We start from the raw sequence: 26,488 nt of genomic DNA, 5'->3' as shown, positions 1-26,488 counted from the left end.
TACAGAGTTTCAGGGAGAGCATAAGGGAACAATTGACAGGAATTGGGGAAAGAAATACAGTAGAAGAAGAATGGGTAACTCCGAGGGATGACGTAGTGAAGGCAGCAGAGGATCATGTACGTAAAAAGACGAGGGCTAGTAGAAATCCTTGGGTAGCAGAAGGGACACTGAATTTAATTGATGAAAGGAGAAAATATAAAAATGCAGTAAATGAAGGAAGCAAAAAGGAATACAAACGTCTCAAAAATGAGATCGATAGGAAGTGCAAATGGCTACGTAGGGATGGCTAGAGGACAAATATAATGATGTAGAGGCTTATCTCACTAGGGGTAAGATATATACAGCCTACAGTAAAATTAAAGAGACCTTCAGAGAAAAGAGAACCACTTGTATGAATATCAAAAGCTCAGATGGAAACCCAGTTCTAAGCAAAGAAGGGAAAGCAGAAAGGTGGAAGGAGTATATAGAGGGTCTCTACAAGGGCGATGTACTTGAGGACAATGTTATGGAAATGGAAGAGTATGTAGATGAAGATGAAATGGGAGATACGATACTGCGTGAAGATTTTGACAGAGCACTGAAAGACCTGAGTCGAAACAAGGCCCCCGGAGTAGACAACATTCCATTGGAACTACTGACGGCCTTGGGAGAGCCAGTCCTGACAAAACTCTACCATCTGGTGAGCAAGATGTATGAAACAGGCGAAATACCCTCAGACTTCGAGAAGAATATAATAATTCCAATCCCAAAGAAAGCAGGTGTTGACAGATGTGAAAATTACCGAACTATCAGTTTTATAAGTCACAGCTGCAAAATACTAACGCGAGTTCTTTACAGACGAATGGAAAAACTAGTAGAAGCCGACATCGGGGAAGATCAGTTTGGATTCCGTAGAAATATTGGAACAATTGGAACACGTGAGGCAATACTGCCCTACGACTTATCTTAAAAGCTAGATTAAGGAAGGGCAAACCTACGTTTCTAGTATTTGTAGACTTAGAGAAAGCTTTTGACAATGTTGACTGGAATACTCTCTTTCAAATTCTGAAGGTGGCAGGGGTAAAATACAGGGAGCGAAAGGCTATTTACAATATGTACAGAAACCAGACGGCAGTTATAATAGTCCAGGGACATGAAAGGGAAGCAGTGGTTGGGAAGGGAGTGAGACAGGGTTGTAGTCTCTCCCCAATGTTATTCAATTTGTATATTGAGCAAGCAGTGAAGGAAACAAAAGAAAAATTCGGAGTAGGTATTAAAATCATGGAGAAGAAATAAAAACTTTGAGGTTCGCAGATGACATTGTAATTCTGTCACAGACAGCAAAGGACTTGGAAGAGCAGTTGAACGGAATGGTTAGTGTCTTGAAAGGAGGATATAAGATGAACATCAACAAAAACGAGGATAATGGAATGTAGTCGAATTAAGTCGGGTGATACTGAGGGAATTAGATTAGGAGATGAGACACTTAAAGTAGTAAAGGAGTTTTGCTATTTGGGGAGCAAAATAACTGATGATGGTCGAAGTAGAGAGGATATAAAATGTAGACTGACAATGGCAAGGAAAGCGTTTCTGAAGAAGAGAAATTTGTTAACATCGAGTATAGATTTAAGTGTCAGGAAGTCATTTCTGAAAGTATTTGTATGGAGTGTAGCCATGTATGGAAGTGAAACATGGACGATAAATAGTTTGGACAAGAAGAGAATAGAAGCTTTCGAAATGTGGTGCTACAGAAGAATGCTGAAGATTAGATGGGTATATCACATAAGTAATGAGGAGATACTGAATAGGATTGGGGAGAAGAGAAGTTTGTGGCACAACTTGACCAGAAGAAGGGATCGGTTGGTAGGACATGTTCTGAGGCATCAAGGGATCACCAATTTAGTATTGGAGGGCAGCGTGGAGGGTAAAAATCGTAGAGGGAGACAAAGAGATGAATACACTAATTAGATTCAGAAGGATTTAGGTTGCAGTAGGTACTGGGAGATGAAGAAGCTTGCACAGGATAGAGTAACATGGAGAGCTGCATCAAACCAGTCTCAGGACTGAAGACCACAACAACAACACCCCAAGAATTTTATAACGGAAGCTGTGGTGCTACTCAGTAGAACTCTTAAAAGTATCTCTTTACTGTGCAAGAATTGATATGATACAATCACAGCACTGCATGTGAGTTCATTGTAGAAGACCATCCACAAATAGCACTGAACTTTTGCAAGCATAAGACAATTTTTACCCCAAAGTTCATGAAGAATGTGCAATCTTTGCAATTCTTCGATCATTAAGAAAGAAGCTACATAAATTCATAACTACTATATGCCCTAGAGCAGCTTGTCAGACACGTGCACGTGAGATGTCATATCAGTTACATGAAATTATTGGGAACGCTAGCTGAGCAATAAAACTTCGCTCATACATAAGGCATATTCAGGCTGTCGTAACGTAACAACCACAAATGCTTGCTGATGGAATACTGGCATAGCTACTATGGGAACAGTACTATCACGTACAACAAGAGAGGGTTAGGTGGCAAGGGGAGTGGTAGAGGGAGAGTGATGTTGAGCAAGACTTCACTCTGACGCTTGTGACGTTAACGTACACGAAACCACTCAGCGAGGTGGCGTAGTGGTAAGCACACTGGACTCGCATCCGAGAGGAAGACGGTTCAATCCCGTGTCAGGCCATCCTGATTCAGGTTTTCCGTGATTTTTCTAAATCGCTCCAGGCAAATGCCGGGATGGTTCCTTTGAAAGGGCACGGCCGACTTCCTTCCCCGTCCTTCCCTAATTCGATGTGACCTCGATGTTTGGTCTCTTTCCCAAAACAGTCCAATCCAATCCGTACACGAAACCCTATTGCCCTGTGATCGAAACAACATTTCCCATTACTAGTCGCTGAGTTTTAAAACATCAAAATTATTTACAGAGAATCTACTGGGTTTCAGTACTGACAAAAACATGGACAGAGTCACTCATTTCAATTCATCTCAATGGAGGGTAGAACTCAATACGTGAGTCAGAAGTGTTTAGAAGCTTGTCGCTCGTAAAAGACGGGTCGGTTGCTCATGTTTATACGTGAAAAAAGTTAGTAATTTACAACTGCTTTGGTTACAAACTGGTAAGTAGCTTAGTGACGACTCGTGTGGCCAGACCTTACCCTGGAGTTAGCACATGAATGCGGTGTACTCCGGGTTGTGACGATTCTGATTAAATTAGTAAACCACCAGTGGCTGTTAATGACTGCATAACATTAACTCACGGAAGTTTGTGCTAGATCAGTAAGCATCAGTGGTATATTTCGTCAAATATAAGATACATTGTAATTCCTGTTGGCTAGATGGTTAACTTTTCCTCACGGCTTATTTTATTTTCAGATCCGTGGAGATTTGGCTTTCAACTATCCCGTCATAAAGACGGCCAGGATTCACTCGAAGCAGACGCAAAACGTGTACCTTTATCTCTTCTCCGCTGACGGAGAGCTGAACCACATGAAGAGGATAGCAAAGGCAGAGAAGTTAGCAGGTAATCCAATTTTTTGTGTCGCATTTCGGGAATTACGGTGTCTCTTTTCCCATAGTGTGTGGGGAACATAGAAACGAAATAAAACTTTGTGAAAAAGTCAAATTGTATGTCGGACAGGGAAAAGAATCCGAATCCTTTCCTCTCTCTGAGTGACCTGGCGTGTACACCTTACAGCACGTCTTTTTACGTAAGAACGTCTTTCTGCTTTACACCACACTCGCACTTCAGCGAAATAAGCAGGAATACTTATAATTAGAGCCTGGCCATTTATACACTGAAGGGCCAAAGAAACTGGTACACCTGCTTAATATAGTATAGGGCCCCCACGAGCACGCAGAAGTGCCGCAACACGACGTGGCAAGGACTCGACTAATGTCTGAGTAATGCTGGAGGGAACTGACCCCATGAATCCTGCGGGGCTGTCCATAAATCCTTAAGAGTACGAGAGGGTGGAGAACTCTTATGAACAGCACGTTACAATTTCATTCAAGACATCCTCAATAATGTTCATGTCTGTGGAGTTTAATGGCCAGTGGAAGTGTATTTTCTACAAAAATACTGTAAGCAACAGCATCCTGATGAATCGACATGGACGAACAACTGTTTAAATTTTTGCTGCCAGGAGGCTCTGAGCAGCGCTGTATAAGGAACCTTCACATATGGACATCCATTTACGAAACAACTGACGTATGCGGTTGTGTTCTCGGTAATCCCACTGTCGCCAAACTCGACTTATCCTGCAAAGTGACATACTCAAATAATTCAAAAGTAACTTGTTTTGTGAATGACAGTCTTAAAAAAGCTGTCGTCAGAGGAAATTAAAGAAGAAATACTATTGTTATGTATTCGGATGCTCAGATTTTTCTCAAAGCCGCGCATCGTGTGTCGCTGCTGTCAAGCCTAACGTTGCCTCCTAAGCCTACGTGTCCTTTAGGTGGATACACTGAAGTTGTTGGTTTGTATGCCTAACAGTTTCAAATTATGAAATCTGCTACTAATTCATTTCCGAAACAAACTTTGATATCAGTGCGAGAGGCACAAAACGCTTTCACTGATCCTGAAGTCGAAAATTCTCTGGCGTACATCCATAGCAGTTTCAGCTTCCTTTCCAATAGCATTAAAGAATTAGAATATCTCGGGTTGTCTTTGCAGAAATCGTTAGGAATTGTTAAGAATGTCAAATGCAAGCTGAATGAAATTAGAAGTAGTATTGAGCAGAGGATAATTAGTAAGTTTGACGCCGTTTTGGCAAGAAATTCAGACTAATCTATAGTATCCTCTGTGGGTGTGGGGAGGGGGGGAGGGGAGGGGGCGAAGAAGAAGACGCTCCAGCAGATAGCTCTCCAGTCCAGGAATATTTACTCAGCCGGCCGGAGTGGCCGAGCGGTTCTAGGCGCTACAGTCTGGAACCGCGCGACCGCTACGGTCGCAGGTTCGATTCCTGCCTCGGGAATGGATTTGTCTGATGTCCTTAGGTTAGTTAGGTTTAAGTAGTTCTAAGTTCTAGGGGACTAATGACCACAGCAGTTGAGTCCCATAGTGCTCAGAGCCAATATTTACTCCCCCAAAGTTTGCACTATCAGCATGCTGCGATGGGGAGACATCATTTTCCACCTGTAAAAACATTCTTCATGATCTGCAACATTCTATGACTGCAGAGAATGTAGAAAAGTACGCGGTTGTTCACTGTGCTTCAGAATAAAAGGGTAGGTAGGATACCCTAGAAATTTCAGTAAAATGAGTATTTAAGTAAACACATATGACAGCAAGAATTTTTGTTAGCGCAGCAAAGACTTCCAAAATAAAAATTAAGTGACGTAGAAAGTACCTTCTTAATGCAATTCTCGTATTTCTGGTACGTTTAAGTGCATCTTAACGGAATATAGTAGCTTATAGCGTAATCTAGAAGTTGATATTGTTTTATTTTAAATAACAAAACTTATTCGTGGCATTACGTATTTTCTTACATATTTTATTTATTTATTTATGCATTTATTTTACCTGGCAAGATTAAGGCCTTCAGGCCCTCGCTTACACCTAACCAGGCATACTCAGATTGAACGAGTTACAGTTTCTACAGAACATTAAGGATATATAACGTATTATACAGTATTGATGTTAAAGAAAAAAATAGAGATTATAACAGTAGTACAATGATAATTATAACAATCAAAAAATAATTATAACAATCAAGAATAATAATGATAATAATAATAATAGTAATGACTATGTATATGAAAGTAAACATACTATTCTTTTGTGAATGTCAGTCCTATTGTTAGTTGAGAATTTTCTCGTTATGTTCTTGCAGCTTGTGAGTTATTCTCATCGAGCACAGACATAAGACGATAGAATGGGGTGAAAGAGATATATAAGAGGTAGATAGGTTAGAGGAAGAGAAATAGAATGGTAAAATTCGAAGTTGTGATGGAGAGGAGAAAGAAAGAGATGAGAAGGGCACAGCAATGGTGGCTATACCGTCCCTAATATGTAAGTTTTGAGTTCCCTCTTGAATGTTGAGTGGTTCTGGATAAGACGCAGATCACAGGGGAGCGCGTTCCATAGTCGTATGGCTGAGATGGAGAATGACACGGAGAAAGATTTTGTGTTATGTAAAGGTACAGCCAAGATGCTAGACGTATCCGATCTGGTACTGCGATTGTGGAATGATGATAGGTTTTTAATGTGAGAAGATAAGTATTGGGGGCACCAGTGGCTAAGAAATCGATGAGGTAAGCACATCGAGTGGAGATCACGTGCCTTATGTGGGCGTATCCAACCTAGCTGGGAGTATGAAGGACTGATATGATCATACAACCGAATATTGCACACGTATCTAACGCAAGCATTCATCACTAGCTCGAGGCATCTAGAATTTTCACTATTTGTGCCATGTTGAACTACATCACAGCAGTAAAGATTAGGCAAGACTAGTGTTTGGACTAATTTTTGTTTAACATGGGTTGGGAATATTTTTCTAAATTTTTGAATTGCATGTAGGGAGGAGAGCGATTTCCGGCAAGCTGTGACTGTTTGTTCTTCCCAGTTTAGGTGTTCATCCAAGATTATTCCAAGGTCTTTTACTATCTTTTGGTATGGTAGTTGAGTACCATTGAGGAGTATTTGTGGCACTGTTTCGCGAAAGTACCGGCTGATTAACTTTGGATGAGATGTAAATATGACCTGGGATTTCTTGGGGTTTAGTTTCAGACCTAGGTTCTGTGCCCACCGAGAAACAGAGCAAAGATCTGCGTGCATACTCGCTACTGCGTCAGCAATGTTCTTGGGGCTTGCACTTATGTACAATTGGATGTCGTCGGCATATATATGGTAGTTGCAAGAGTGAATCACTGAAGAAATATCATTAATGTACAGTGAGAAGAGTAATGGACCAAGGACGGAGCCTTGGGGAACTCCAGAGCGCACGTTTTTCCATGATGACTTTTCCGACCCACAGATGACTTGTTGACTTCTGTTTTTGAGGTAACTGTCGAACCAGTGTATTGCGCTGTTTGAGAAATTCAGCTGTTTCATTGTAATTAGTAATATATCGAAGTCAACTGTGTCAAAAGCCTTGCTAAAGTCAAGCAGTGTTAGGACAGTAGCTTCACGTCTGTCCATAGCATGTTTAATGTCATCGGTTACTTTGATTAAAGCAGTTGCTGTACTATGGTGCTTTCGAAAGCCTGACTGATATTCGTCATGGATGTTATGAGTTTTGAGGTCATCCGTCAGCTGTTCATGGACGATGTATTCTAGGGCTTTTACTCATATCTGTTAGATAAATTTATTCTTATTTTTAGTTTTGCTATTACACTACCGTTCTAAAGAACTGCACGTCCCTATAGAATTTTGAGAATTTTGGTACACGACTTCTAAAAACCCATTCGTCTTTGAAATTTGAAATATTTATGAAAAATGGATAGTCTACAAGTGAGAAGGACATCATAATGAAAGACATGATTGTTTCTAATATTTTAATTCAAGGAAATATCTAACAGTACGGACATATCTGTACAGTGACATTTCATGTCACTGATGATATAGAAGTTAAAACTAATATTAAATATTTTAATGAAATTTCCATTTAATTTGGTCACATCATAAAATACTGTGTATCACAAGTGCATTATTTGGCAGTCATACTTTACAAGATCTTAGTATTTTATTGGACCGCCTTGCCCCTTACAAAAGCCTTCACTCTGTCAGGCAAGGAGCCTATCAATTTTATGATGGCCAATTTGGTGCTGCCACGCTTTCACAAACAGCTCCTGTTTTGTTGCAGGCTTTTTCTTCTGAATCCCTTTCCCAGCCTGTCTCCACAAATTCTCAATTGGAATAAGGTTTGGCGAACTTGCCGGCCTTGAAAAAGTGGTAACCTTGGAAATTGTATTACACAGATAAAATAAGCAGTACTTACCTTTTTTGATGTGTGGCATGGAGCCAGATTCTGTTGGAAAATCCACTGCGCATCAGGGAAAGAGTCATGTGCAGTGAACATCAGAGGGTGCCTAATCACAACTTCGTATTAATCACTGTTCAATGTTGTTTGAACAAAGTACAACGTTCCACTGCCTTGGTATGTCATTGCTACTCACACCGTTACCGATGGAGCATCCTTCATGATTCGCACAGCGCAGTCGGGATCCATCCTATCATTGGCTTCACTCCTGACGAGCTGTGGTCTGTTACTCATCATGAAAAATCGGCTATCATCTGAAAATATGACAATTCTCCACTGTTCAGTTTATGTGAAGTCTGGCCTATGCCAGTCTCTTTTTCCTCTCTGAAGCAAATAAAAATGGCTTATTGACAGCTTTAGCCTTCATACCCAATGCACAGTGTTTTTTCCTAACAACTGATGAGCTGGTGGCCACCTGCATACTTCTGCCAGTTCAACTTAAGTACCGCTCCTATCCTTTCGGATTAGTCGACGAAGTATTCAGTCCATAAGGGGGGAAGAAATGCGTAGAAGTTACAAAATTGTTTACCTCGCTGTAACCAAGCAATAGCTGTTCAAATTTTGTGTTTCCGTTCTTGTGTCCCTTCTTATTTGTTTATAGACATTATTTAATAAAGAATGTTCGCAGCTCGTGGTCGTGCGGTAGCGTTCTAGCTTCCCGCGCCCGGATTCCCAAGTTCGATTCCCGGCGGGGTCAGGGATTTTCTCTGCCTCGTGATGACTCGGTGTTGTGTGATGTCCTTAGGTTAGTTAGGTTTAAGCAGTTCTAAGTTCTAGGGGACTGATGACCATATATGTTAAGTCCCATAGTGCTCAGAGCAATTTAATAAAGTACACGTAGGTTATTTAGTGCTAGTGATGCAATTCTGAAGCTTATTTACTTATTTACTTGTGGCTCAATACAGTAGGTTTTACTTGTACTGTGCTTTGTAATTAGACACCGCAGACCGCGAGACCGGTTAATAAAATAATAAATCGTACCTCAGTTTAAACAAATAACTGTCTAAAGCAACGGAACTAAATTCGCAGTTAGTTTGGATTTGTGGAGATGGGGTTGCAGGGCATAACTGTGTCACTGACATAAACATTCGAAAATACGTTCGTCACTGAGTAAGCGGACGATTTTAGAGAAAATTTTAGATTACGATATTTTTTCCGTGCTTCTGTTTTAATCAAATAAGCCTCCGTGTTGTCACATGTTATGTTCAAATTACCTGTGAAAACCCGTCTAATAGTTTTATCATATACATTATGGAAAAACATCGCAACACCAAGACGAAGTTGTGTGACATGAACGGAAGTTGCTAGGCGTGTTTCAAAATCTGAAAAAGATATGGTGTTGTGGCAATGTTGGCCGGGAAAGTTCGGCTGCGAGTCTTACTTCAAGTGACGCCACACTAAGGGACTTGTGCGTCAGTGATGATGAGGTCAACGCATCACCCAGTCCACGGGCGGAGAAAATCTCCAAGCCGGCCGGGAATGGAACCCGGACCCGCTGCATGGTAGGCATGTACGTTACCACTCAGCTAAGCAGGCGGACTCTCTTTATGTGAAAGATGTTGTCTACTCATATTTCGCGCCAGGCGCATAGGAGTGCCGCTAGTAGCGCCATCATGAGGATGGAAATCAGGTTTGCTTTAAATACACGCTGTAAGGATCGTCAGCGTTAGTTACCTTTGAGATTGGGCGTGGTAAACTAACGTTAGTCAAGAATGCCTTTAAAACGACAAAGACGCCATTATCAGCACATCTCTGAGTCTGAATGACATCGTCTAATATGATTACTACAAGATGGATATTCCTTCTGTAGTTCTGCAGAAAGACTTGGCAGGAATGTACTCACCGTACATGATTGCTGGCAGCGGCAATCACGGGAATTTACGATCGCAAGGAGAGCGGGCTCCAGACGGCCACGTGGCACTACCGAGAGGGAAGATCATCGTGTTCGGCGTGTAGCTCTGGCGCATCGTACTGCATCTGCAGTTGGCACAACAGCGGCAGAACGAAATATTACAATTTGGTGACTTCAAGAAAGCTCCGAGACTGACTCACTGTAGAGTGCAGTCCACTGACACCAGGTCACTGCAATTTGTGACTTTAGTGTTGTCAAGAGAGAGCTCATTGGAGGGTAGGGTGGAAGTCGTTACGTTTCCTGATGAAAGACGATTTCTGTCTCGGAGACAGTGGTGTCCGTGTGTTGGTTAGAAGGACGCAAATTCAGGGCCTGCAACCAAACTGTCCGTGTATTAGACACACTGTAACTACACCTCGAGTTATATGACAAAAGGAACACTCTCGTGGTTATCCCACGAACCCTGACTGCAAATTCGTACATTAATCTGGTGATTCGACCTTTTGTGCTGCCGTTCATGATCAGCATTCCAGAGGATGTTTTCCAACATGTAACCCAACATCCTCTACAGTGTGTCAATATTTTATCTTGGCTTGCTCGATCACCAAATCTGTCTCCAGTCGAGGATATTGGACGACAACTCCAATGTCATCCACAAACAGAATTAACTGTCCCTGTATTGACCGAGTAAGTGCAGCAGGTATGTAACTCTATTCCACAAACTGACATGAGGCATCTGCACAGGACAATGCATGCACGGTTGTAAGCTGCATTCAACTTTCTGGCGGTTACAGTTGTTATTAACGTATCAGCATTTTACATTTGTAATGGTTTATCTTGCGCTTACGTTAACATGTGATCTTGCAATGTTAATCAGTTAAATATGCTACCTAGACAAATTTATTCCCAAAAGTTCATTGCTTTACATCAATTAGTTTTTGATTTTTTCCATCAGTGTTTTTATTGTTGTATACTTGCTTTCGTCCTACAGCTTCACTTGTCTATGTGTTTGAAACATAAGTGAACATTTCTCCTCTTGCCTCCTCTCAGTGTCAACACACTTTCCTCCCTCCCACTGTCTGTGTGTTTACCTTATACTCGGACATTCAAACTGTCCATCTCCTTTTCAACACTGTGTCTCTCCATCTCCTCCTCCACACTCTCTTTGTCCATGTCCTCTGCCTCCTCTCTCCAATCATATCTTACTCGGCCCTCCCTGTGTCTGCTTCCTTCTCCCCCTGTGCCTGTCCATCTCCACTTCCCTCTCTTCCTTTTCCACCTGCCCACAACCTGTCTACACCTTCTACCTGCATCATGTCTGCTCCCCTCCTCCCCACTCTCTTTCCATTTCCTCCTCACCCTCGCTCTGTCCATCCCCTCCTCTATTCATCTCAACCTGTCCTCAGCTGTGCTCACTGGCACATGCAGTCCCTGCAATACATTTCAATAATGCAAGCCGATACTATTCCCACAACACATCTGTCGTGCAGTGCAGGCAACACATCAGGAACTCTAAAATCATTTATTGGCCCCTTGTGTGTAGGCCACCATGCAAAGCAGGTCGATAAAGCAGCCTAATGCTGCTTTAACACAACACACCTGACATGCAGAACAGCCAGTATGTCGAGGCCTGGAAAACAATTTATTTTCCTGAGATGTAGGCTGCCCTACAAAGCAGGTTGATTTGGCTGGCTGATACTGTTCCCATATACCTGTTGGGACTGAAAAAAACACGTTTTTGCCCTCATCTCCGCTCCTATTGGGGCTAGGAGGCTATAAACCCCACAGTGCTGATACTCTTGAGGCCTGTTATTTCTGGGCCAAAATTGGATGAAATCGATCCAGGGGTTTGGAAGGGAATACCAGACATACACACATACATTCTGATATTTGTATAGGGCGTCTCTGCTGAGAGTTGTCGCAATTTACTCTAGGGTTTCAGCAAATATTTGAAATTTCGTTTCTGTGTTGCGTAGCTGGAGTCAGGCCAAATAAATACTGCTCATCACATCTTTCATGCAGCGCCCAGTGTCGACGGAGAGCTTCGGTTTATTTCCTGTTACAAATAAATTGGATTTTGTGTTGAACTTTATGTTCGACATTAGTCTAGTGCACTACTTGTTTTATCGATATGTATTAAAAGTGACAGTAAAACTCTGAGAACAACCAGTACTCCAGAAGTGACAGCACTGCCATGACGCATGCTGACTGCTACCACCAAGCATACAATACTTCTGAGTCACATGCTGGATTGCTGTTTATTCTTCGTGTTTATTCTTTTAGTAACGATAAAACAAATATTAGCCTAGACCATTTTGGGAGCGCTCTATGGAATGAGGACATTAAATTCCAATTTAAAAATAATTTTGTTTATAATGGGAAACATTCTGACACTTGTAGTTGACACTGGGCGTCGCATGAAATACGTGAAGAGTCATAATTGTTCAGGGTGACTCCAGATACACAATACAAAAACGAAATTGAAATTGTTCCAAAACACCAGAGGAAATGCATTTGACGAATGTTAGGAGAGACACTCAGTAAATGATGTAAAAGCAATGTATAATAAATTTTACAGTGTTTGAATATACAGAAACAAAGTTATTTTATGTTACAAAAATTTCACTTGTGCACCATTTCCCCACAATGGGTCGATGAAGGTTTCGATGCTGCTGACTTTCAGAGATGGTGTTCAAACTGCCACGTGGACTAATTGCTTTAGATGAGTTGCTGAAATACTAACGATTTTTTTGTGGGGGAGCTGAAGCCCTTGGTGTATGAGGCAACAATACCAAGCCCAGAAGATTTGGTTTCCAATTTGGCTGCAGCTCTACAGTAGTTATTATTCCTGAAACATCTCATTGCTTTGAGTGTTTTAGATACTCATTAACACAAAGATGCCAGTTGTGCATCTTTATCTTTCATGCAGGCCACTTTTGCCTTGCCCTACACCGAACTGCCCTGCTGTCACACTGATGCATGCAAATTTTAAAGAATGGAGCACGTCTTCTTTACCTTTCGCTCGCTATAGTATTGACGATATCATCTGAACAGTAAATTTTGAGCCGGAGCGATGAGTAGGCCTATGATCGTTTAACGTTGTTGTACCTGATGAAGTGGCTTTAAGCCATGAAACAGGTTGTGTTTTAGTAAACAACAATTTTACCAGCTGTTAGCGGAGTTTTTCCTAACATCATGTCTTTCAACAGATGCTGTTGACGGAGCATAAAACAGCTTGAGACAGAAAAGTGTTTATTATCACTCTCACTGGTGGTGGCAGAGAGACTGTGGAACCGACTGGCAGTCAACGCTGTGGAATCGTTGGCTGATTGGCGGTTTAGGGGCGCCGCTTGGTCCTGCCAAAAGGGGAATGGCTGTCACCTGTGATTTAGATAGGGAAAATGGTTCGGTTTCCATGGGCACTGCACTCAGAGAATGCTCAACCTTTGCTCCCATTACTAGTCACTGTCAACGTCGGAGCTGATTGTAATGCCTGACCATTTGCTCCCAGCTAGTCGCAACATCAAAGATTTGCCGCCCCCTCTTGCCAATGATCACTCCACGAGTCCCCCTGGGATTCTTGTGTAAAGTACGAGCCCAGATGTAGGAGCTCACACAGAAATATGGCTGTGTGCGTGGGTGGTGAGCCCACTGAGTCGGATGCAGCAGGTTGATGATGGTGTGGGTTTACGCCAAAGCGTGCCTGAAAGCCAAGTTCACGGGTGACATGTGGTTGTGTTCAAAATACCTTCACGAATGAAGCTAGCTTCGTCAAAGCACATCACATTATTTATAAAATGTTCGTTATCTTCCATTTGGTGCAAAAGACTTTCACAAAACTGTACTCATCGAAGGCGGTCTTCTGCCTGATGGCGTTGAGTTAAACTGTAATGATCTGGATGCAGTTCTTCATTGTGCAACGCTTTAACAAGCAGTCTTCGAGATACGTGGAACTGTCTTTTGATGTGACGAGGGCATCGCCGAAAGGTTTCAAGAATAACGTCCTCTGTTTGTGGAGTAGTCTAATCCTTGGTCGACCTCTTTCCATTATTTGTGGAAAAAGATTACCGGTTTCCCGAAAGCGTTGCTCCAGACGACGAAAAACATTCCTATCGGATAGGATATTTGAGGGTACTCTGCAGTATACGCATGAGCAGCAGCAGCAGCTGCTGCTTGGGTATCGGATGCACCATGCACCAAAAGCAAATCGACTTATTCATCGTTTGTGTACTCCATAGTGAAGCCGCTCTACATCAACTAGACAAGACCATTAATGGTCGTGCACCGCGCGGTTAGTAGACACATACACGCAATGTAATGGAACCCACTGTCATGTGATAGGCTATTGTCAAGTAACAAAATGATGTCCCGCTTGAAAACGACGAGAACTAGGGAACGCACATCTAAAAAGCAAAAAGGAACCTGACGGGGATTGAAACTGTAACTTCATGGTGAATGTAGGTTTGATGACCCAGCAGGCTGCTCAGTGAACTACAGCGGCTGGTACGATATCGCGGGAAGATACACGACCCTCTGTAGATTCCTATTCTTCACCGTCCTTATAGTGTGACCAATATATGAGACGCCACAACTGCAAGCACCCACATTACGCAAACTAAGATCACCCTTTACGGAACCTAAAAGGGCCCTGATCTTAGATGTTAGTCGAAAAACACACTCGCATCCATATTTAAGCAAAATACGACCAATTTTGTTCAAAATGTTTCCTGTGTAAGGCAAAAAGGCCGTAGAGTTTGGTGTCACCTCCGTATTATCATCACTTACCGGGCGCAAAGATGGTCGATAGCGCAACGCACGTCTGATATGTCTTTCACTATAACTATCTCGATTAAAGGTGACTTCGAGATGGGTTATATCAGCTGACAAATTCTCAGGCTTCGAGATGACATGGGCCCTGCGAACCAATGTACGAAGTATTCCTTGATGTTGAGCTGGATGGTGACAACTATCAGCCTGCATATACAAGTCAGTGTGGGTAGGCTTCCTGTAAACGCCATGTCCCAACTAACATCCACCTTCCTCCTGACAAACACATCAAAGAAGGGAAGGCAGCCACCCTTCTCCACATCCACCATGAAACAAATATTTGGGTGAATAGAATTAAGATGTTCTAAAAATCGTACAAATTCTCACTGCCATGAGGCCAAACAACAGAAGTATCACCGACAACAAGCCAAGAAAAAAAAAAAGGTTCAAATGGCTCTGAGCACTATGAGACTTAACATCTGAGGTCATCAGTCCCCTAGAATGTAGAACAACTGAAACCTAACTAACCTAAGGACATCACACACACCCATGCTAGAGGCAGGATTCGAACCTGCGACTGTAGCGGTTTAACGATTCCAGACTGTAGCGCCTAGAACCGTTCGGCCACTCTGGCCGGCCGCTTTAAGCAGAGAACGGCCCGAATCGGAAAATGTAACGGCTGTAAGATCAATCACTTTGCTACCAATCTGTGTATCAAATGTCTCATATAACCGCGAGAACTACCAGACAAGTGCAGGGCTGCAGTGTTTACAGCGTCGCGTCAGTGAACGGGCCCACGTGATAGGGCCACGTCGATGGTGGCACCCTCTACGGGAGGAAGTTGCAGTCGTGGTATTGAGCTCGAGTGTCTTTAGACCTATCCTCCATATCGATACTCGGGATGAATGGAGAATCTGAATCTTTGGTGGATACTGATGTTACCTAGGATAGCAATCAATATGAACGCCGCATGTTATCCCTTATAACACATTTCTTAGCAATAAATACTTTGTGAGACCGTGGTTTGGGGTCTAATACTGTATTTCGAGGTTCTGTAATAGAGATCACGGAGAAAGTTTTATGCGTGCGCCTTCCTATGGTTGATTTTATTAGTTCTGTTGAACGGGCTGTTTTGAAACTTCCTCCTGGCGTCGCTGAGGAGGCTAGGAGGGAGGCATGTCTTGTGCTAACTGGGTGTGTAAAGAGTTATCACAGATGCTGAGGAGGCTGTTTTACGTCGGCTTAGGGCTGAGCCGGATATTGTTATTTTACCCGAGGACAAGGGCAATGATACCGTTGTTTCGGACAAACAGAATTACGTTCAAACGCTGCAGTGTTTACTGTCTGATTCAGAGTATCGCAGGATCGGTGATGACTACACAAAAATGTTGATAGGAAGACTAACAGCCTCCTGCAGAAAAGTTTCTTATCGCAGGAAACTACCAAGAGACTTAATTCTTATTGTGCTGTCCCCCCCCCCCCCCCCCCCGGTTGTATGGCCTCCTAAGATCTACGAGGAAGAAGTTCCTCTTCGTTCGATTGTGAGTAACATTGGTGTGCTCCAACATATCATGTAGCAAAACACTTTGCTACTCTGTTCCGCCCTACTGTAGGTCGGTGTGAGCACTATACTAAGAACTCGGTGGATTTGTTACGCCAGTTAGAGGGAATGCGTTTGAATACCTCTGATATTCTAGTAGGTGTTCCTCTGATTCGTTACGGTTGATTGATGTTAGGTATGGTGCTGAATTAACGAACCAATATCGACGCGTGTTGACTTTCACTAAATTTTTATTCATTGACCAGTTCTACGAGCTGAGAGCTGGAGCCGCGATGGGAAGCCCGTTCTCACCTATTATTACTAATTTGTTTATGTAAGAGTTCGACTAGAGAGCGTGGTGGCGCAGTGGTTTCACTCTGCACTCACATCCGAAAGGACGGCGGTTCAAACCCGCGTCCGGCCATTCTGATTTATGTTTTCTCTGATTTCCCTAAATAGTTTAACGCAAATGCGCGATGGCTCCTTCGAAAGAGCACGGCCGCTTTCTTTACCCATCCTTCGCTAATCTGAGCTTTTGCTCTGTTTATAATGACCTCGACGTCGACGGGATGTTAAACACTTATTTCATACTCCTCTAAGATATTGAGGAACTTGGCTTAGTGCCGGCTGGAGTAGCCGAACGGTTCTAGGCGCTACAGTCTGGAACGGCGTGACCGCTACGGTCCCAGGTTAGAATCCTGCCTCGGACATGGATGTGTGTGATGTCCTTAGGTTAGTTAGGTTTAAGTTGTTCACTGATGACCTCAGACGTTAAGTCCCATAGTGCTCAGAGCCATTTGAACCATTTTTTTTTTTTTGGCTTGTTGTCGGTGAAACTTCTGTTGTTTGGCCTCATGGCAGTGAGAATTTGTACGATTTTTAGAACATCTTAATTCTATTCACCCAAATATTTGTTTCATGATGGATGTGGAGAAAGGTGGCTACCTTCCCTTCTTTGATGTGTTTGTCAGGAGGAAGGTGGATGGTAGTTGGGACATGGCGTTTACAGGAAGCCTACCCACACTGACTGGTATATGCAGGCTGATAGTTCTCACCATCCAGCTCAACGTCAAGGAATACTTCGTCCATTGGTTCGCAGTGCCCATGTCATCTCGAAGCCTGAGAATTTGTCAGCCGATATAACCCATCTCGATGTCACCTTTAATCGAGATAGTTATTGTGAAAGACATCGACCATCCTTGCATCCGGTAATTGGTGATAATACGGATGTGACACCAAACTCTACGGCCTTTTTGCCTTACACAGGAAACATTTTGAACAAGATTGGTCGTATTTTGCTTAAATATGATGCGAGTGTGTTTTTCGACTACCATCTAAGATCAGGGCCCTTTTAGGTTCCGTAAAGGGTGATCTTGGTTTGCGTAATGTGGGTGCTTGCAGTTGTGGCGTGTCATATATTGGTCAGACTATAAGGACGGCGAAGAACCAGTGTACTGAGCATAAGCGGCACACGCTAGCAACAGCCGAGCAAGTGCGCTATTGTAGAACATTGTCTTGGTTCTGGTCATCTTATGAAATATAGCAACAGGTAGATTGTGCCATGTACTTCCAACTACTGGTATAGTGTTATTAAAGCCGCACGGGATTAGCCGAGCGGTCTAGGGCGCTGCAGTCATGGACTGTGCGGCTGGCTCCGGCGGAGGTTCGAGTCCTCCCTCGGGCATGGGTGTGTGTGTCTGTCCTTAGGATAATTTAGGTTCAGTAGTGTGGAAGCTTAGGACTGATGACCTTAGCAGTTAAGCCCCATAAGATTTCACACACACACACACACAAACACACAACTAGTGTTATTAAGGAATATGTTGAATTTAAATTAGCAAGTAACCTTATAAAGAGAATAGAGATGGTGTTTTGGTGTAAGTTCTTTATGGAATCCTGCTCTCTCCTTTGTCAAAAAGCAGAGGGCCAGAGGTTATGCTACCTCGACCATTGTTTATTAAATTCAATATTGATAACTTCTGACGTCGGTCATCTTTGGTTTGTGATGGCGCTTTTGTTTACAGTATGTATGTTTGTACGTGTGTTTTCCGAGTTTCTCTGAACACCGAGGTTTTAAATACGCTTGCACAGCGCTTACTTGCTACGTTTTTCTGTCGGAATGTCGGCGGTTGACGACGATGTCACCAGGCAATTTATTTGAATACTTTCTTATTCAGTGGAAAGCTGATTTGTAGCTCGGATTTATCTCAACTTGTAACTTTTTAAGAACCTCTATATTTTTTTGCAGTTAGAGTACTTATCGATATGCTATTTTTACTTGACGAGACCTCTTTTTCCCTTCAACTTCTTAGCAATATCCTACTTTTTATGCACTCTGTTTTATTTAACATCATCGCTGGCAAGTTGATAAACTGGTAAATCTTGTGTTATAAGTAGCTGGATGACACTCCATCGGCTGATTTTTATGAAATAATTTTGAAGAAAATTTCGCGTACATCTCTGTTGTCGAAATACCTCCACTAGTATAAGTGCAAAATCTTCCACAGCCTATGTGAATTTGAAAAAAAAAATCCTTTTGGGCATTGAAATTAAAGCCAATGTTAAATCCGACGTTTCGAACGTTTTGCAGAAATTCTCTTCGGGAGGATTAAACTGCTGTTTCCTCGGGATGATCTTCCCTATGCAGCACCCCATTTCGGATGTCACATGCCAATTAAGTCATTTTGCTGAGCTTCAGATGACATTTCAAAGGCAAGTAACGTGCGGTGGGATGGCTGCACGACGATTATTGCTTTGTTACTGCAGCAAGTGATTGGCAGGCAGCCGCGAATCGGCAGTTTGTACCCAGAAGCTGCGCTTTCATGCAGCAAGATGTCGATGCCACGTGGCACTTCCTTTGTGTTGCAGTTCACGTGTAGCACCGTGGACAAGGTATGATTAACTTCAGAGCCGAAGAAATATATTCATTTTAAAGAGTCTGTCGTAGAGACAATGACCTTCATCTTCACTTCGTCTAGAGTCAAGCTACGTTTTTTGTCTTTTCTGCTTTTCTGAAAGTAGCAAACAGGTGAAACAAAGTTGAGTTGAATTAAATTTCAGTAGCAGCAGCACTTTTATTGTAAACGCTACTTGTTTCGGCTCTCAAGGCAACTTATCAAGTGTGGCTGTATACAATATTGTTAATTCAGTCACACGGCGCTATCGCTGCAGCTTCATGTCTTCATGTATATTACGTCGAAGATGCTGGACAATACAGTTAACAAATTTGAGTGTCCACAAGTCGTTGAACTTGAGAAGAAAATCTGCAGAATTGTCACAATGTATGAGAGAAAGTGCGTATAACATACAACGAATAATTTCAAACTCATATTATTTGACGAAATGACTACAGATATCCTGATGAGCAATCTGATACTATGAAGTACTCCTTCCACATCCCCGATCGCCTCAGAGTCCTGTTTAATAGCTTCCTTTGTTGACTAAAATGACGTTTTGATTTTTAAATTGCTTTCCACAAAAAATTGTCATATATAAATTTGTTACTTTTAATTTCTCCGCCAATATCTTCGGCTTCTTTCTCAACAGTTTACCAGTAATATTGCAGAAATAATATTTGATTCTTTAGCGATTTGTACTGTTTCTTATTTGTGTAATCTTTTACGAGTACATATTGCCTTTTGTTAACTTCACTGAAACAGTCGAATGTATACAAGTTTGTGACTGTGGTGCAGGTGCGTGCCACGGGGACGACGTGTTCTACCTGTTCCGGTCCTCCCTGTTCGACGTCGCCGCTGAGCCCACGTCAGCAGAAAGCAAAACCATTGCGAACCTGACAAAGCTGTGGACCAACTTCGCCAAAACAGGGTACCTTCCTTCCTCTTGATACAACTATCTATGTATCTCATTATTTATTTATTTTGCTATTTTATCATATTGACCATACATCCGTCTACATATTACAAGAGTTCTTAACACAAATTACGTTTTAATTTCATGCTTATACTACAGTTTTATTTGAACAAATATACTAAAATCACACAAAAATTTAGATCATATTTTATGCACACTCATAATGTTAGTGGATAGCGAATAGTGGACAGCAGTTTGTAGTTAATTATCAGGTGTTATTAAAATGATCAGCAGATATGTTTGTAGTTGTTATATAGAGTGCAGGAAAAGCGAATGGCTTAAAATTCACCGAGCGAGCTGGCGCAGTGGTTAGCACACTAGACTCGCATTCGGGAGGACGACGGTTCAATCCCGTCTCCGGCCATCCTGATTTAGGTTTTCCGTGATTTTCCTAAATCGTTTCAGTAAAATGCCGGGATTGTTCCTTTGAAAGGGCACGGCCGATTTCCTTCCCCATCCTTCCCTAACCCGAACTTGCGCTCCGTCTCTAATGACCTCGATGTCGACGGGACGTTAAACACTAACCACCACCAACGCTTAAAATTCCGATTGATATTCCAGCAACGTCACAATATTGGGGCCAAATAACCTAGATTCACAAATGACTAGAAGTTGAACTATGGTTGCATTTTATCCGTTTTAGCGATGATATTTGTCTTTTTCTTCCTTTAAACGAAGTAAATCACGGTTTTCGGGGAAAATCTGCTTGTACTTTTGAGTAAATTTTACTTCTATAATCTTAGTTTATTCCACTTGCTTTCCATATCTAAAAAAGCTCGTTTTTTTAAGATGTTGTTAATTTCAGTTTGTGATAGTTTGAAAACATGTAACTGAGGAAACTTCATAGCTTCCGCTAGTCTGTCAAATGTTAATTGAATATCATTCCTATGTGGCGCTTTACCCACACATTTTTTTTTCACCAATTGTCTTGTTTTTTCCGCTTCTTGCTTGCTGTCCAAAATAAGTTTATGAGGTTTATGCATCATATTGGACCACTGCAAAGACTGAAGGAGACTCTTGATAACTAACATGATTAGATCTTAGGTAAGACTGTTCATGACCTTTCTGAATGGCATATCCTTCCGTAGAGAAGACATACCTGATTGGGGAGAAAAAAAAAATATTTTGGTAGTACCCGACGATTCGGCAGAACATAGCACAACCTACATTGTTTCTGTGATAAGATTTTATTCACACAGTATAAATTTCGTATAAGTATTCATATTTTTAATAAGTGACATTTGCGCGATGTATCCCAGTGTTTATGTGCAGTCTAAACAGTTCATTGTCGTCTTTCTATTACTGGCTGACACTTTGTAGCAAATATCTCCGGCCAAAATCACTGTGTGTGTGTGTGTGTGTGTGTGTGTGTGTGTGTGTGAGAGAGAGAGAGAGAGAGAGAGAGAGAGAGAGAGAGAGAGAGAGGTAAAAAGTTTGTATACTTGTCTTACCGAGAGTATGTGCCCTCCGAGGAAAAGTGGTGGCTCCCTAGCCTAAGCACAGAGGCTGAGTATAGGTCTCGTCCTCAAAGCTCCCATGGTTAACCTGACTCCTCGTATTAGAGTTCACCAAGGATCTTCAGACAGGATGACTGAGTACAGACAGATTTGGGTCGTACAAAGGTTTGATAATACTACAAGCAAGTTCGACTTCCTCCTCATCTCTTGTGGCTAACATACCTTAAAACGTTAGTGTCTTCATATACCTTACGAGTGACAGCCAAACACATTTATCGTCTCATGTGTGGCCCAGAAATCTCAGTGACTCTTTGACACTGTAGATCGTGTCTTGAATTTTAAACTCTATTATGTGAAACCTCTTCATCTCTGAGTAACTACCGCACTCTACATTACCGTATTCATCTCTTGGTCTACCTGTACAAATTTACCCCCACACTTCCCTCCATTGCGATTTTTTCTAGCCTCAGGACATACCTTATCAACTGACCTCTTCTTTCAGTCAGGTTATGCCATGGATTTCCTTTTTTCCCCAATTCGATTCATTCATTCGATCTATCCATCTAATTTTTAGCAGTCTTCTGAAGCATCACATTTTAAAAACTTCTATTCTCATCTTATTTGAACCGCTTATCATCCACGTTTCACTTCCATACCAGCCTACTTTCCAAACAAGGACATCTAGAAAAGACTTCATAAAGCTTAAATTTATATTAGATGTTAACAAATTCCTCTTTCCCATTAATGCTTTTCTTACAGTAGCCAGCCTGAAATTTATGATCTCTCTGCTTCGATCATCAGTTATTTCGATGTCCAAACAAAAAAAACTCATCTACTTCTTTTAGTGTCTCATTTCCTAATCTAATTTCTTCAGCATCACATGATATAATGCAGGTTCATACCATTAACGTTAAGGAAAATAAAAAATATGATTTGAACAGTTAGTAAAATAATACATTTTCTGGTCTTAATTAATAGTTCCAGATATGCTGGAAAATTGGCGGAAAATGTAAAAATCTTTCACAAATAAAGAGCAGTGAACGGAGCTCTTAACCATGGGTTCTATAATATTAATAATCATTAAAAACTGGGTCATAGTCGAAAAGATACCTTAAGGGACACATTTTGTAGAAAACCTCCGGCTCATATTTAGAAGTACGCGATAAGCGGATGGCGTGTCTAAACATGGAAATACGTTCCCGGAAGTCACTTTCCTGAAGCTTTCTGAACGTATGCTAACGGCAAGCAGTACGTAATCAGTTGATAGCTTGCACAGGAAAACCTTTTGTATTGCAGACACAATGAAAACATCTGCTGACAGGCCTATTGATAGAGTCTAGCAATTCCGAAATGTGTCATATAACAATATGGAGGGTAACAAACTACAGAGTGCACACATTTTATTCAGCGTGTAAACGTCACTACAGATATCCGGATTTAGGTTATGACGTGTTCGATATGCCTGCCATCGTTGGCAATGGTGTGGCGAAATTCTGCATGACCTGCAGAAGTTTGGGAACAACGATACCGTCGATGACCTCCTGAATGCCTTTTTTCAGCTCAGCAATGGTTTTGGGTTATTACTGTACACCTTGTCTTCAATATAGCCCCACAAAAAGGAGTCGCATGTGTTCAGATCCGGAGACTGTAGTGACCAATCGAGACCCACGCCAATGGCGCCTGGGTACCCCAAAGCCAGATTGCGATCACCAAAGTGCTCCTCCTGGATATCAAACACTCTCCTGCTTCGATGGGGTCTAGCTGCGTCTTACATGAATTACATCTGGTCGAAATCAGGGTCACTTTGAATAATGGGGATGAAATCATCTTCCAAAACCTTCACGTACCGTTGGGTAGTCACCGTGCCATCAAGGAATATCGCATCGATTATTCTGTGACGGGAAATTGCACACCACATAGTCACCCGTTAAGAGTCAAGAGATTTCTCGATCGCGAAATGCGGATTCTCAGACTCCGAAATGCGCCAATTTTGTTGACGAAACCATCTAAATGAGATCAACAAGGCGCGTGAGCATGCGCCTAATAATTCCCATCGTGCCCCACGGCCAACCGTGTCGTTTGAACGTCCTAATGCAAACCGTTGAGAAGAATGAAAATTTTATTTCATGTACTTCAATAATTGTCACCCTGTATGATTACCAAGAAGACAGCTATTGATGGGAAATAAATTTTGTAAATGAAGGGCAGTGTACATATTATAGCTGAGTAGATCCAACCCATCTTTCAGTGGAGTCCCGTATTACATTCATTATTATTGCTATGTCTCTATTCCAAAGTATTTGGCCTTCACAAATAACAAGAATGTCTGTATTCAGTATTTTATGACATATTAAGCACAGAATTTGATACGTAAAATATATTCACGCAGAAATAAAATTCTCCATGCAATATAATGTAAAAAAACAGAAAGGCTCTAATAAATTGATACTTTTTACTTGAGTGGAAATATCCATACAAATTCATAAATATTCTTACAAGAAACAATGACTTATTTTGTATGAACTCTATACTATTTCTTTTTATTCCTCCAACACGGTAAACGCACTGTGTAACGTTCTGACCAATATTATTCAGTCCCTGAATAAAATATTTCACGGTATTTCCCCTTCCTAGTAATGCGGTCCTTCCGCAAACTCATGTCTAGTTCCTGCTTAAAATTTCGGCGCCTAAGGACCGTAGAATTGTTTGAAATGTACTGAGTTTGGTACAGGAGCTGTAGATGGATACATTATAGCATTCTCCGTAGTCGTTGTCCTCCATAATAGGGAAAAGTTCCACAGTTCCCGAATGCTCGACGCTTTTGTGGATGTTATACAAAACTATTTTCGTATGTTGGAAACGATACATATAACCATACCCTGTACCCCAGACAGAATGAGCACCCATGCATATCTATGCCGTAACGTTTTCTCCTACACGCCTCATTCTATCTTGAATGCCCTTTGTAATCTTATACTGCCACACATAACTATTAATTTTTTTTAGTTTCTTCATTAGTTTCAAACTCTTCGAGAGGAGTAAGATACACACAAGAGAAACTTTCAACTTATCTTCATTTTCGGTTCTTGTTGTTGGTTCCACTTCTTGCGTCTATGGGTACATTGTTAATGCTGAAATTTTGACAATACGTTGTGGGTTCCTGATGACTAAATAACTCATGACTTGTTGCTGTGATTTTCTTTTATGTCCTCCCATTCTTCTATATCACACTGATTTTACAATCTCCACTTTCATAAAACCATCAATTACATCGTTGTAAACAAAATTAAAAATATAAGTGCGTTTCCATCAGAGGCATTCCCAATGCTCCCAACACTCTGCGGTACTCACAATATTCCAAAAAATTTACAAAGCAAAAGAGTTTACATACATTCTTTACAGAAGAAGAATCTTCACTAGGCCACATATTATTTTGTTAATGAATCCAGAAATAAATTTAATAATTAGCATTAAATTGTGCAATTAATAATATGAATTTTAAGTATGCCACAAATTTCATAACTTCAAATATTTCTAAAAGAAAAGTAATTTTAGCTGTACGTACAGAGTAATAAATTAATTTCATTTTATACATTCTAGCCTGAGGTATAATACATCGTATACGAAATCAAATGAAATTCTTGCAGGGGACCAGTCGACAATGTTCACCTATACTAGATTAGGGATTAATCCTGGTATCGGCTACTTCTATTAAAAAAAGGTAGTGTTAGAGGGTGTCCCATTACACCTTCTTGTACTCATTGCTCACTCTGCATCACACCAAAGCTATTTTTAACCTGGAACAAATGCACTCATCTGTAAATCTCACCATTCTGCAAACTCAGACGACACTTCTGAGTTGCTGTACTTTTCCGATCAAGCTTGAATTTCACAAAGCTCAGAATGTGGGTACTTTCTAAAACTATGTTATCGCAATAAGCTCCGTCTGTTTGACTTGCAGACACATTTTTATCCGTAGCCTGTCGACGATGCTTTTGCATTTTTTCTCAGCTTAGATCCAGAAACCTAGTTTTTGGGTTACTTTACGTGCCGAATGTCAGTTGTGAAGTTTGGAACTGATTATATAAAATCTTTTGTTTTTGAGGATAGAGGTGGAGATTAGAAGGTTGTGTCATTGCCATTGTGACTCTCCTCTCCCTGCCCCTTGTATCTGCGGTTGTCTCTTGCTAAATAAATCCCGACTTTCATATGCTTTGTTTTGCATCAACATTTCTTGCTGCCAAGAACACTGGAGGAGCGTGAGCATTCTGTAGCAGGTAGCGTGCTAATCTTTTTACAGAAACCCAACGCCGGACAAAGGGGGCGACCTGGGCGTGACGTGGCCGGCTTTCAGCGAGCGCACTCCGTCCTACCTGCGCATCGACAACAGCGGCGTCAGCGTGGCCAAGGAGCTCTTCGGCGAGCGCATGGCCTTCTGGGACAGGCTGTACGAGCGCCTCAGCAAGTAGGCGCTGCCGCCGAAAATAACTGCCGGCACTATTAACGTGCGTGCACATCCGTATTCTCTGTGATGCTGTGGGTTTTGGTCCGCCGACAGTTCTTAATAAGAGAAAACAATGTCAGTGACCTAAACGAACCACGATTTCACGTGCAAGAACAACATTTTGCTGTTATTTCATTAATTACCTAGTAGAAATTTTTTCAACGCATTATACGATTTTATGCCTGTGATTGTTATTTGCAGGAATTAAAGACTGTATCCAGCTGTTGCTGGCCATACTTAATTTTACGTAAAACTCATTTCATGACCAATGAACCACCTTATTCTAACTGAAGGATTAGTTAATTCGCTTTGTTGGCGTCCATTATCAGGAACTTTCTATGCTATAAGGAAGCGTTTTTGTAACCAGAACATTTACGAAACCAAAAGCTTCGGAAGCGAAATCCACTGAAATGAGTTAAGGCAAGATAAGGAAGATAAGATAAAGACCAAAGAAATACCCAGAGTATTAAATATAGTGTATTTGATAAAGCGCATACAGAAAGGGATGAAATGACTAC

General features: G+C 41.6%; 1 protein-coding gene across 1 annotated transcript in view; it reads left to right on the top strand.

Annotated features, from left to right (window-relative positions):
* LOC126334672 (juvenile hormone esterase-like) overlaps positions 1–26,211 on the top strand; it is an 88,370-nt gene extending 62,159 nt beyond the window's left edge. The window contains exons 8-10 of the mRNA XM_049997137.1: positions 3,371–3,518; positions 19,832–19,964; positions 25,767–26,211. Coding sequence (XP_049853094.1) covers positions 3,371–3,518; positions 19,832–19,964; positions 25,767–25,935 — 450 coding nt within the window. The 3' untranslated portion in view covers positions 25,936–26,211. The remainder of the gene's footprint in view (positions 1–3,370; positions 3,519–19,831; positions 19,965–25,766) is intronic.
* The last annotated feature ends 277 nt before the right edge of the window (positions 26,212–26,488 follow it).

This window comes from Schistocerca gregaria, chromosome 2 (genome assembly GCF_023897955.1).
Source record: "Schistocerca gregaria isolate iqSchGreg1 chromosome 2, iqSchGreg1.2, whole genome shotgun sequence".
Lineage (NCBI taxonomy): Eukaryota > Metazoa > Arthropoda > Insecta > Orthoptera > Acrididae > Schistocerca > Schistocerca gregaria.
This window is presented reverse-complemented; position numbering and strand designations above follow the sequence as displayed.